The sequence below is a fragment of the Crocuta crocuta genome, unplaced genomic scaffold (genome assembly GCF_008692635.1).
Source record: "Crocuta crocuta isolate KB4526 unplaced genomic scaffold, BGI_CrCroc_1.0 scaffold317, whole genome shotgun sequence".
Lineage (NCBI taxonomy): Eukaryota > Metazoa > Chordata > Mammalia > Carnivora > Hyaenidae > Crocuta > Crocuta crocuta.
The window spans coordinates 5,165,780-5,178,507 of record NW_027530984.1 but is presented as its reverse complement, the minus strand read 5'-3'; the positions used below and the strand labels follow the sequence as shown (position 1 = coordinate 5,178,507).

Genomic DNA, 12,728 nt, shown 5'->3' with positions numbered 1-12,728 from the left:
TAATATTATCATCCTGTGGTTAATATAAAGCTACTTTCCTCAGACTCCCAGAGTCTCTTAAATTAATATTTTTATTTCATAGAACATTTTATTGGGTCCAAAAATAAAAATAAAATAGAACCCTACACCAAGATTCTAAATCTTAAGACAGAAGCTTAAAAAAGAAAGGAAAAAAGGAAGGAAGGGAGGAAGGTAGCCATTTACTGGACAAGACTAGAATGAGGTACATATCGATAAATCTAGGGATAAAAGAGCCAGTTTGGCTACTTGATGAAATCCTAAAGCAATATAGTTTAACAAACGAGAATTACATAACTGTTTCCAGAATTGTATTCATGCTAGCACAATGAAACCCCTGCACTCACCACTCTTATTTTCCAGAAAAACTCTGAAAAATAACTGGTTTGCATACTTTTGGATACTGAACATAATGTGTCCATTTTCCCTCTTACCTTTCCAAAAATAAAGAAAAAAAAACACAAAAGAAAAACAATCACCTATCTTCCTACATCAAGTTCCACATCATTATTCTTCAGAATTCTACCACAAGGTCCCACCCAGGTTCCAATTTCCATATAATCACTTGCTACCATCCTGATTTATTTAACAAACAGCAATTCTTTGAAGGCGTCCATACCTGATACTCTATGGTTAACGTTTAAGTAAAACACCCACGGGGCATGTAGTGAAGGGAACTGCACACAGTGGGCTTTTACAAATGAACAGTAACACCTCACTGCTCACACGGGTCGGCTCTCGGGCTGCTGGCGTTCCCCGTGGTTTTTGTGCCCAGACAGGGTTAGCACAGTTCATGACAGCAAGGTGTGCCATTCACAGTTATTTTGGTCTTGACATTCTGTCATGCATATACATTTATCCACATTATTAGCAGGTTGTAAAGTAAGTGCAGGGCAAATCATAGGAAAAAAGTATAAACATTCAAGTCGTCATACCCTGAAAAACATGTGTTTTGCTGTAGTTGTAAACTTTTTGCACTAAATCCCATTTCAGGAACAAAATAAATAATACCATAGGATTCACAACTGGAGTTGGCTTCCTGCTGAAGCCTAAGGAAGCAGTAGCTTTTTGAAACTGCAGAAAGGACGTTCCTCTCCCCACAGATCTCTGGTCAGGGTGAGGGGAAACACATGCCCAGAACGCTCACCCTGGATAAGTGCTAGACGGCTCCCCCTTCCCCCGGCAGAAAAACCACAAGGCTCCAGTAGCCTGTTCAGATCTGCTTCCAGCAATAAGAGGAGTCTTGAAGCAAAACCACAGAAGTCAGTCGGTGCTTTCACTGTGACACATGCGTAGTCTGGACTGTAACTGGTACTGAGTGCACAATTAGTAACCATTACTTTCAGGAAAAGAGAGGATGCATGATGGTGGGAAGGTAACTAGAACCATTGGGTGAAAGAAAGGTGAAAGGAAGGCCGGATGGCCTGCGTTCCCTTTGCATTCGGCATCAGGGCATCGCATGTGACACGGACATTCCGGTGGNGGGTTAGTCAGCCCCGCCGCTGGGGATTTCGAGTCTCCTCTGTGCCGAGCTGGTGTTTCGTGCCGGATTCCTCTCTCTCCTAAGGACCGGCTCTCCTAGGCTGCCAGGCGTCTTGAAAAATGTCTCACGATGTGTGCGTCGGATGCTCTTGGGGGTCACTGGAACTGGTGACTGAAAGAGCAAATAAAAACAGCAGTGAGGTCAAAATCGTCTTCAGTGTCTAAACTAGGTAAGCCCCGTCCTGGCCTGTGTTGTCACTGTGATCTTCATGTAAGTGTCCTCTCCTTTGTGCTTTTCCGTCACACTCATCTGGGTTGATCTTTCCCAGAAATAACTGTTATTTCGCGTGCAGAAAGGCGTCCTAGCAAAGAGGTTAGAAGGATGCCACGGACACAACCATCTGTGTGATCTTGGGCAAATTACTTAACCCGTCTGTCCCTCAATTTTTTCATCCATACAATGGGGGATGATAAAAACGACAACACTAAAGAGCTGCATGAATTAAACAAGAGCATATTTATAAAGCACTTTAGAGCACACGGGGCAAATAGCAAGTGTCTGTGTCTGTCTTGCCTCTTTTTATTTACATGCTAATATGTATCCTCCTGTGTTAAATGTTAAATATTGATCTCTTTAAAGTGCCCTCAAAGGGCAGGGGCCTTTATCCTGTTGACCGGCATAGCTTTATTGCCTAGGTCAGTGCCTGGCACATAACTGGTGATTAGAAAGCATGTTACATTATAATCACCTTGATTAGAAACTAACATGTTTATTTCAATGTCTAGCAAACTTGTAAGCCTCTGATGGGCTTGTCTAAAATATTTTTGCCCACAGCATAACTCTTCCTCTGTGAGAGAAATGTAACCACTCTGAACAGTGCCTAAGGCATAAGAGGAAATCAACACATACTTACTGATTGCTACCAATAGGAGTTTGGGGGGAAATAGGGTACTGATAAATTTATATCAATTATAATACTTATACATGTACATATGTATATATTATATATACCTTCTGTTTTCTAAACACTGCATTTTAAGAAATGACAGATGCTAAGAATCTTTGCATTAGTATCCAGACCTCTATTTCTCTCGATTATTTCTATAGCTGTACAATGAAAATTCAGGGTGGTCTCTTTTATTGAACTAATGAAATGAAAGCCTGGAGAAATCATCTGAATATTCAGCATTCATCACAAATCCCCCTGAACCATCACTAAAAGAAGTCCCTCTAATTTTAAAGAACAGATTGACAGCTGAAAAATATTTTTGTCTTTAAAGCACAACATTTCCTGCCTTAATATCTCCATGCTTTAAAAAATGAGCAGATAACTCTGGGTCTACAGTGGAATCTAGGAAGACCCTGACCTAGAGCCTCTGTCCTACAGTCATGTGACTTAAAGCTAATGAAAGGCAGGCAGACCCCTTCACAGAGTGGTGACCTTCCTGGGTCACTGCAGTACTTACCTGGTTTAATTTTACCACAGGAGCCGGATGCCCCCCATACATGGAGGATTCAGGCTGGACGGCGCTGTGTGATCTCGACATCACAGGGCTCAGGGTGAGTGAGCCCGAACCCTGAAGCTGAGGGTCTGCAGCGGGGAGTGTCGACGATTTTGGAGTAACCATGTTTGCAGGACCGATGAGAAGATGAGCCGTTGATCCGAGGCCAGGCAAGCCAAAATTCACAGGTCCCGCATTTGGGACCGCACCAGAGGCAGAAGAAACTGGCCTGGGCATTGTGGGGGAATAGAGAACGGGAAAAGTGCCCAGCGTTGGGGATGGTAAGACCATGCAAGGAATGCTGAGGGGTGGCAGCTGACCTGAAGATGGCCCCACGGCATGGGGGGTCTGACTGCCAGATAAGAGCACATTGAAACCATTTAATCCTGAAACAGAAGCAGAACAAGGTTAAGAGAACACAACAGGAAGATACCATTCCAGCTCACATCCCACACAGCCCTTCCAAATGAGAACCCACAATGAATGCATCCTGTCTGACCAGCCAACCCTCTTCCAGTGTTCTCTCCACCCTGCACTGCTTCTCCTTAGCAATGGCTGAGAATGAGATCCCACATCCACCTGTGTGATAATGTGGTAGATGCCCGTGGCTCCTGAGAGGGTTGATTCACTTGAGTTCCACGTCAAGGAGGAAAATGAACTTGGATGGGAAAAGTTTTATTCTTACAAACTTCTAGCAAATTTGTATTTCCCTCAACTTGGATCACAGGCAACAAATCCAGCACTGGCAATAGCACCTTGAGTTTGTCACTAGAAAAAATTACTTTTTTTGTTTCCGTATAATTGGTTTCCCTTATAATCTTACGCATTTAATAATTTTACGCATTTGTAAACATTGTGAGGAGGAATCCACAGGCTTTAGCAAAGTGGCAATGGGTCCCTGGCCTAGGAAAAGCTAATAATCCCCGTGCTGGGCTGTCATTTTCATTCAGCAGGGAGCAAATCTGTTTCTTGTTCATCAAGATATCTGCACCACTGAGTACCATGCTTACGTCAAACCCTCAAAAAATATCTGCTAGTGTAATAAAGAACATTTTCTAGATAAGAGAATTTAAAAAAGCCCACTTATCTAACCTGCGAAGTGAATGGAAAACTGAGGAAAATCAATTTAAGTCTCTCTGCATCAAGAGCAGCTTTATGTATACTGTGGATATCTTAAAAATTAGGTATCTATTATATTTCAGCTTTATTTTGAAATACTAACAGCATTTGAGTCTTTCTGCCAGGCACTATAATTGAAGTGCTTTTGATGTATTATCTTATAAAATTTAGTTCAAGTTTGAGACCACCCCCACAGCATAGTGGCCATGGTTAGTGCTGCTTCACCGGTGAGGATGGCCAACTACTTCATGAAGACTGTAAGTGGCTTCAGTGTCCAGCCCTCTTTCTCCAGACCTGGCCCTCGACCACAGTGACTGCTTAGTACCTCTGGATATGCAAGACATGGGTCTGCCTAAATACCTAGTGGCCACGAGGTTCGTGTTGTTCAGTAAACTGAACCAAAGCCACATTTTATAAAAACAGAATGATCTTTTGAATTGTGCTTTTTTAGCAAATAAAGTTTAACTCATTAAAAAAAAATCACTTGCCCTAATTATTTTCCTAGTACCCTTCCAGTTGGTGAGAATGAAGATAGCCTTTGCCTTCAGTTCATAGACGGAGGAAACAAGAGGCTTGAAGTAAAATGACTCAGGCTGTACACAGCGGCTCACTGGTGGGCTCCTTTGGTCAGGGGATATGGACAAAAATTTAATCTAATTCATGATCTGACTACCCCAAGGGGCTCCAAGATGGGGTGACATCCCTTACCGGCCGGCGACTGTACATAAAGATACTGCAGCAAAGAGGGCTCTTTGGTGCTTTCATTTTCTTTTGAAGCCTTTTCCATCTCTACATCTCTTGAAGGATTTCCCCGCTCAGAAGAAACGCGGCAGTTTGCTGAAGCCTTTCCTGAAGCCTCTTCTGTAGCAGAGAGTTGGCTCCCCTTGTGAATGTCTTCGATGGGCGCAGATCCCCGGGGACCCAGGGTCTTGGGAGAAGCGATGTCTGTGGAATCTGAGGGTTTCTAAACACAACCAACCAGGAACCAGAAAAGCATGTAAAAATCCCAGCGGTACATCTCAAGAACAGCTTTCTCAAAACAAATAAGACATAAACCAAAAGGTCAGAGGTCGCTGGGTACCACACTGCCTCGTGTATGTGAGTTGTTTTGGTCACACTTCTGGGAATGGTCTGAAAATCAAGGATGTGTCAGGTGCTTCTGGAGGTTTAGGATTCTGTAGCACAGAAATGATGGGGTTTTAATGAAAATCTGGCAAACGTGTTTAGACCATGAAATAAATGTCTGAGCTGCTAACATTCAGGGTGTGGATGTGTCTTTTGGTGGCCCACTACGAACTGCAGGACTGACCCAAAGCTGCTCTTGATGGTTAAAGACACACCCGGGTCAGCCTTCCTTGCTGTTCTGTGACCCTAGGCTCTATACACAATTAGAAAAATTCACTCTGGCAAGAGAAAGGAAGAGAAGAGAAGGGGTCTTAATTAAGGTACTGATCTCCATGAGTGCCTGGCTGACCCACCACAGACTGTATGGATCATATAGTTCTTCTGCTCTTGGAGTGTTTTACTGGTCATATCTCATTAACCTCGGAGTGGCTACGGAGATGTGAACAGCTCACATTTTTGTTCTCTTCACTTTGTAGCTGGGGAGACAGGATCTCTGAACAGCGATGAGAACAGACATAGACACTAAAAGCCAAATAGCACCCGTATTCCTGACTCTGGGACTCTGGTGCCTCCTGGATTAAGATCGTTATTTCAGTGATCTCAACTTGTTTGAAAAAAAAAAGAAAGTATAGAAAAAGGAAGGAGATCTACAAACATGTTAACAGTGATTGCCTCTGTGGTAGCATTATGGGCCTTTCTTTTTTATTTTTCATATATTGTTTAGCATTTTGTGCAAAGTAGGTATTTTATAGAAATCAGTTTTTTTTTTTTTTAATATTTTTATTTATTTCTAGGAGAGAGAGAGAGAGCGTGAGCAGGGGAGGGTCAGAGAGAGAGGGAGTCACAGACTGAAACAGGCTCCAGGCTCTGAGCTGGCAGTCAGCACAGAGCCTGACGCGGGGCCCAAACCCACGAACCGCGAGATCATGACCTAAGCGAAAGTCGGACGCTTAACCGACTAAGCCACCCAGGCGCCCCTAGAAATCAGTTTTTTAAATAAATTTTTGAGTGAGTCTATGTGCATGCACGCATGCACTGTGGGGAGGAGCAGAGGGAGAGAGAGGGAGAGAATTTAAGCAGGATCCATGTTCAGTGCAGAGCCTGATATGGGGCTCGATCCCACAAACCCTGAGCCAAAATCAAGAGCTGGATGCTTAACTGACTAAGCCACCTAGGCGCCCCCAAAATCACTTTTCTTATGTTACTGATTTATGGCACGACTTTATGGGAAAGCCCGTCCCAGGCTTAGTTATTTAAGTGATACATGAAATACCTTACATTCCAGACTCAATCGCTTACTAGTATTGTGTGTCTTTATTGAGAAGGAATTCTGGGTTAATGGGATGTCACTAAGTACGCCCACCCGAACTCTCTTACCTTGGGCATGACAAGGGCTAGAGGGCTGTCTTCATAGTCCCTGCTCTGTCTTTTAGTGGCTGGCTCCTCCTCCTGAGGTCTCCTCTCCTCGCTTAGGCGCTTCTGAATTGAGGGTGTAGGTGACTGTTCTGCTGCTGTGACTTCCAAGCTTCCGCCATCCCTCTCCGATCCCAAGCCTGACCCTGGGGCCGGTCCCTCCTGTACGTTCCCATACAGCATGAACAGGGAGGTGGAGGGCACGTACACCACGGGCTGGCCGGTCAACAGGGCTGGCTTCGGGGTCTCCCTGTCTGAGGCTGCAGAAGACAGTGAGACACCCGCTTGTGCAGTCAGACTATTCTGCATGGAGAATGCCTGCAGGTCCGTTTGGGCCACGGAAAATACTTGGTGTGTTAACGGATTAACACGACATTCTGAGTCAAGAGATGGGGTAGGGGAAGGAGCAGCGGGGTCCAGGCTGCTTGATGGAGGCATCACTCTCTTACTGGCAAAGGCTTTCCCCCTGAAATGAAAAGAAACATAATGGGTCTCAACAAGTTATCATGTTCCACCAGCTCCTGATGCTTTGCCTTCCTCAAGAGAGATGTACCAAAGCGGAAATGAGATAATGCTGCTCAAGCTGATACTAAAGTGGGCCCCCTGCACTATTAGCTAATCCCAGAGGCAGAGGACCTTGTAACCTGGATGGATGGTTAGGGATGGGGTGGGCAGCCCTTGGGGGATCTCAAGTTAGAGCTCAGCCTGGCTCCTCCCCTGCCTCTTCTACATCTAATAGTTATCAGTTACATAGTACTGTATACCAGACACACAAATGCTGTATGACTGGCATATTGTAATTGGGTTACATACTTATAATGATTACTGTCCACCACCAGTTTATGAGACTGAAGGTCAGAGACTAATCAGCCTCCTGAGGGTCACCGAGCTCTGATGTGATGAAGCTGGGCCTCACACTAGGCACTCTATGCCATCTGGATAGATAACAAAGACTGGACCAGAGTTTCATTCAATTATTATTTTTTTTATTAATTTGTTTAGTTTTTAGAAGTTTATTTATTTTGAGAGAGAGAGAGAGCAGGGAAAGGGCAGAGAGAGAATCTCAAGCAGGCTCTGCGCCTATATAACAGAGCCCAACACAAAGCTCAATGTCACAAACTACAAGATCATGACCTGGGCTGAAATCAAGAGTTGGACACCTAACTGACTTTAGCCACCTAAGCGCCCCTGGATCAGAGTTTCATTTAAAGGATACATCTGGTTTGTCTCACATTTTCTACTGTAACATAAATGAAATGGGCAGTGAGGAAATAAAGTGACCTACTAAGTTATTTTCTACCATTCTTGTCCCATTCTGCTCAATATCACAATTTTTAGGCAGAACACATTCAAAATTAACCCCCATTTAACATAAGAGATTATAAGCAATGTCTGGGCCTTCTCTATGGAAAAATTTCTAAATATTAAAAAAAATTTATATGGGGCACCTGGGTGGCTCAGTCGGTTAAGCCTCTGACTTTGGCCCAGGTCATGATCTCACAGTTAGTGGGTTCGAGCCCCGTGTCAGGCTCTGTGTTGGCAGCTAGCTTAGAGCTTGGAGCCTGTTCAGATTCTGTGTCTCCCTCCCTCTGACCCTCCCCTGCTCATGCTGTCTCTCTCTCTCTCTCAGAAATAAATAAAACATTAAAAAAATTTTTTTTAATTTATATTTCTAGTGTATTTTTGGAAACAGATGAGGAAAATCCTTTTAAGACTCCTCTAAGAACTAATCAGCATGACCCATTTTGCCCAGTCTTGTTGTCCATGTGCTGCTGAAGATAAAATAAAGGCACTGAGCACACCTGTCCAACCACAGCCTCTCTGAAAGAGTGACCGCTACTACTCGGCTGTGTGCAGCTCAACATGGCCATGCTGAGTCACCGTCCTCCCTCTGGTCATCCATCTGCAGTCTCTCTGTCTCCACCGATAACAGCACCACCATCGGAGACCCAGCGTTCTTTGTGATGTCTCCCTACTTTGGGGAGTCTTGCTGACTCACCGTCTTACACTGATTTCTACTCTTCTGTCTGCAGCTGACACAGCTCAGATCTGCAGGATGACATAGCAGAAAGCTTGCAGATGCTGGATCCCACCTGTTACTAGAAGCAGCCAGAGTGCTCTTCTCCACGGAGTCTACATAGTTCGTTATCCTCTGTCTCATAAACCCAAACTCTCCTACCTGGCTTTCAAGGCTTTTTGCCAACTTGACCTATTCACCTCCAACACCCCAAGTTCTTTTTACGAATGATATTTCCCTGTGCTATCCTATTTGGACAAATCATAATAGCTAATCAGTTTAATGTCCCAGTACTCCCTGGCCCCACGTCACAATCTATTTCTCCCCAAATCTGTCCTTAAAAACCACTCTTGTTCCCTCATTAGCATTTCCTCTGCTTCTTTTGATAATATGTGATTTCCTTCAAAATCAGACCCAAAATTTGAACCAAGAGCCTGGGTTTGAATCCTGGCTCTGTCACTTATGATCACTGTGACTTTGGGCAAATTGTCGAACCTCTTTGGGTTTCCATTTCCTTTCTGTAAAATGAAGAAAATAGTACCCACCTTAAACGTTTGGTATGATTAGATGAGTTAATGTATATAAAACTTTTGGAATAGGATCTGGTGGTTCATAAACAAAGTTAGCTATGGTGAACATGAAGGGATTCCTGGAGCTCCAATCATCAGTTCTCAGTGCCATGTTAGTAGTGAGTTGTCTTTTTTCAGGGTATCTGTTTTTATTTTTTTGCCTGTAAGTTTTTACTAGTAAGGGGATACATTCTTCCTGCTTTTGTGTCCTTGATGCTATATCCAGGACAGTGTTAGTCACAAAGGGAAAGAGAAAATTCTTTGAGAGACAGAGAGAGAGAGTGTGTGTGTGTGTGTGTGTGAGTAGGGGAGAGGCAGAGAGAGGTGGACAGAGGCTCTGAAAGTGGGCCCTATGCTGACAGCAGAAAGCCTGATGTGGGGCTTGAACTCACAAACTGTGGGATTGTGACCTGAACAGAAGTCAGACGTTCAACCAACTGAGCCATCCTGTCGCCCCAGAAAATTCTTAATAAACAAATGAATGACTTCTGAGCAAGACTGCTAAATTTACCTTTTGATGGGCTGCATTTCAGTGTGTTCAAAGCTAACACCAGAAAATAGAAGAGAATACAGTTTTTAAAAACTACTTACTCTGAACTGTCTTCTATTTTCTGTCGGTAAACAGCTGCTAGACTTCCAATTTCTAAGGAGTAGCCACCTGGTCCTGAAAAGAAAAATAAAACTCTAACAAAATATGGCAAGAGGCTTACACACACCAATTATATATAGCAGGATTCATTATTCACAGCTCAGGGAATATAAGATTATCTCAAATCCGTTCTGGTTTTGATTCAAAGAGAAATTTCCAGAAGCTAGCTGTTAGTGGAGGAATTCAGGTCTCATCAATAATTAGAAACAAAACAAAACAAAACAAATAAAACATGTGTTGCTTTGTAAACCTGATGAATGTCTGAGGTGCATCAAACAGACCAAGTTGGCAAACCCAGTTGATCTTCATGGCTGACTAGGATGAATTTCAGGCACGGGGCCATGTTCATTCCCTGTGAAGTCAGCAACTCTTTCACCCTCAATCATCCTTTACTTCAGGTAAGTGAAAAAAAGGGCAGGGCCTAGAGTCAGCTCATTTTAAAATGCCCAGGTAGGGTGACTGTTACATGACAGCTGGTGGATTCCGTGGAATAAGAAAAGGCAGATACCTTGTTCTTCTCTATAAGGACTGCTGGGTTCTGAGTTCACTTTCCTCTGGATCCTCTCAGAAGCCTGAACTGTGTTAAAAGAACCATGTCGAGCCAGCCTCTGTTTTGCACAGACTTGAATCTGGCCATATGTTTCTCTTTTCAATTCTGGTAAGACAGATGCAGAAACATCCACTAGTTCTTCATCTAAATAAATGAGAGAATTGGTAGTGTTGTTATATAGCTATAATTCAGGATAATTTTAGCCTTTTTAGGATATAGCTTTGAGAGCCTGTAATTGTAATGGAGCTATCCTATAAATTAAAAACTAAGAAAATCAAAGGAATTTTATGAGCCTTGTCTCAAACCCCAATTTCTTTTGATGTACTAATTTTTTTAAGAGTTAGTAAAAGACTATAAAGTGAGACCGAATCCATATATATTCTAAAATTATCCAAACTGCAACAAAAGTAGAGCACAATGTTCTCCAACCCAAATTAGAATGGACATGACATTTCAGATGCTTTCTTTGGGCAGAGATATCAAAGGAAAACCCAACCATGCTCAGCCCAACACACATATTTAGAGATTTTAACATTAATTGGGATCACCCGCTCATGCCACAGCTCTAGGGCAATGAGTATACGAATCTCTATTTTCTATTATGCTCTATTATGTCTTTCTTATGCAGTAGGAGGCTCAGTTACTAAGTGACCAAGGGAATAAGGTCAGCAAAAATCTCGTGGTTGAAATGCTGCAGAACAGTGAGAATAGAAGGGCCTTGCAGGCCCATTTTCTGTTTAAAGAGGCTGTGTAACACCAAGATAGAATTTCCTAGACAGAACCAGGCGTGTATTTCTACATAGAAATTGTGCCTGTTGCTTAGTCATTCCTACCCTGTTCATCTGTGTAATTTTTCTTTCTAGGTTCAAAGCATGCACATTTTTAGAGTTTATTTGTTTTGAGAGAGAGAGCGAGAGTGAGCGCGAGAGAGAATATGAGTGGGGGAGGGGCAGAGAGAGGAGAGCAAGAATCCCAAGCAGACTCTGCACCGTCAGCACAGACCCCAAAAAACATGCACTTTTTAACAAAATATTTATTTTGAGAGAGAGTGAGTGCAATTTGGGGATGGAGCAGAGAATCCCAAGCAGGCTCCGGACTGTCATTGTGGAGCCCCAATGTGCGGCTAGAACTCACGAAGCATGAGATTATGACCTGAGCTGAAATCAAGAGTTAGACCCTTAACTGACTGAGCCCTCCAGGCACCCCAAAGCATGCCCATTTTAATGAAAAGACTAATAAATTGAAGGGCCCTGCTAGACTTACATTTTCTAAAACACATAAAAAATGAAAAAAATCACTTTTACAAAAGCCCCCCAAATGGTCTTCTTAGAAAATCACAAAGAAAACGGGTCCAGACAGTAACAGGGAACAGATTTACCCTCCTTCCCAAAACAGAATATCAGACAAAATATATTAAAATAGTGGCTCTCAAGACACTGGACAGCAGGATCCTTAAAGACAGGAATCAAATGAGGTGAGATCTATGATTGTCCCTACTTACTGCCTGGAGAATGTTTCCCAGTTAGAGTACAGGGAAGGGAACCTGGACAGAAACTGGAAGTCTTCCCACGTTGAGGATGGAGCTGGGAGTCGAGAAAAGCCAGGACAGTTAGAGTTTGCAGGGCAAAATAACATAGAGGAGAACCATACAAAAAGAATGGTGGAGACCTGCAGAAGGTACTCACACTCTTAAGTATTCCATGGGACACTCACGCATGTGAGAAACCTACCCAACATCACAGAAACAACCACTCAAAAGGAGAAGAAGGAATAGTGTCTGCAGCTCATCCAGGGCTGGGAATAGCGCCTGTCGTCAATAGCCAGCATGGAAAAATCTTGTAATTCATGGGTCACTGGTTACAATGCTAGACAGGGTATTAATTGCCTCAGTAGTGGGGATAATGCACTAAAGACTAGCTGCTGATGGTCCTACCTACCAAAGCTTAAAAACAAGACCTGAAAGGGTCGCTGTTTCCAAGTAACTTCACAGCATCTCAGAACAAAGCTGAAAAACATTTTTAGAAAAACTGAAATATATAGTACCCAACATCTCAGTGTCTGGCATACAATTAAAATTTACCAGGTACACAAAGAATAAGGGAAATATAACTTGCACTGAAGAGACAAATCAATGGAAATGAATTCAAAAGTGACACATGATAGAATTAGTAGACAGGCACATTAAAACTGGTATTATAATTCCGTGAATTCAGGAAACTAGAGGAAAGACTGAACATGTTGAATAGAGACCATGAAAATCTAAAGGCTCAAGTCAAACTTCCA

General features: G+C 43.0%; 1 protein-coding gene across 1 annotated transcript in view; it reads right to left on the bottom strand.

The window, feature by feature from the left end:
• Nucleotides 1-1,501: 1,501 nt before the first annotated feature.
• E2F7 (E2F transcription factor 7) overlaps nucleotides 1,502-12,728 on the bottom strand; it is a 37,584-nt gene continuing 26,357 nt past the window's right edge. The window contains exons 8-13 of the mRNA XM_077770209.1: nucleotides 10,404-10,589; nucleotides 9,838-9,910; nucleotides 6,625-7,126; nucleotides 4,831-5,086; nucleotides 2,968-3,389; nucleotides 1,502-1,672 (exon numbers count right to left, since the gene is read on the bottom strand). Of these exons, the coding sequence (XP_077626335.1) occupies nucleotides 1,505-1,672; nucleotides 2,968-3,389; nucleotides 4,831-5,086; nucleotides 6,625-7,126; nucleotides 9,838-9,910; nucleotides 10,404-10,589 (1,607 nt within the window). The 3' untranslated portion in view covers nucleotides 1,502-1,504. The remainder of the gene's footprint in view (nucleotides 1,673-2,967; nucleotides 3,390-4,830; nucleotides 5,087-6,624; nucleotides 7,127-9,837; nucleotides 9,911-10,403; nucleotides 10,590-12,728) is intronic.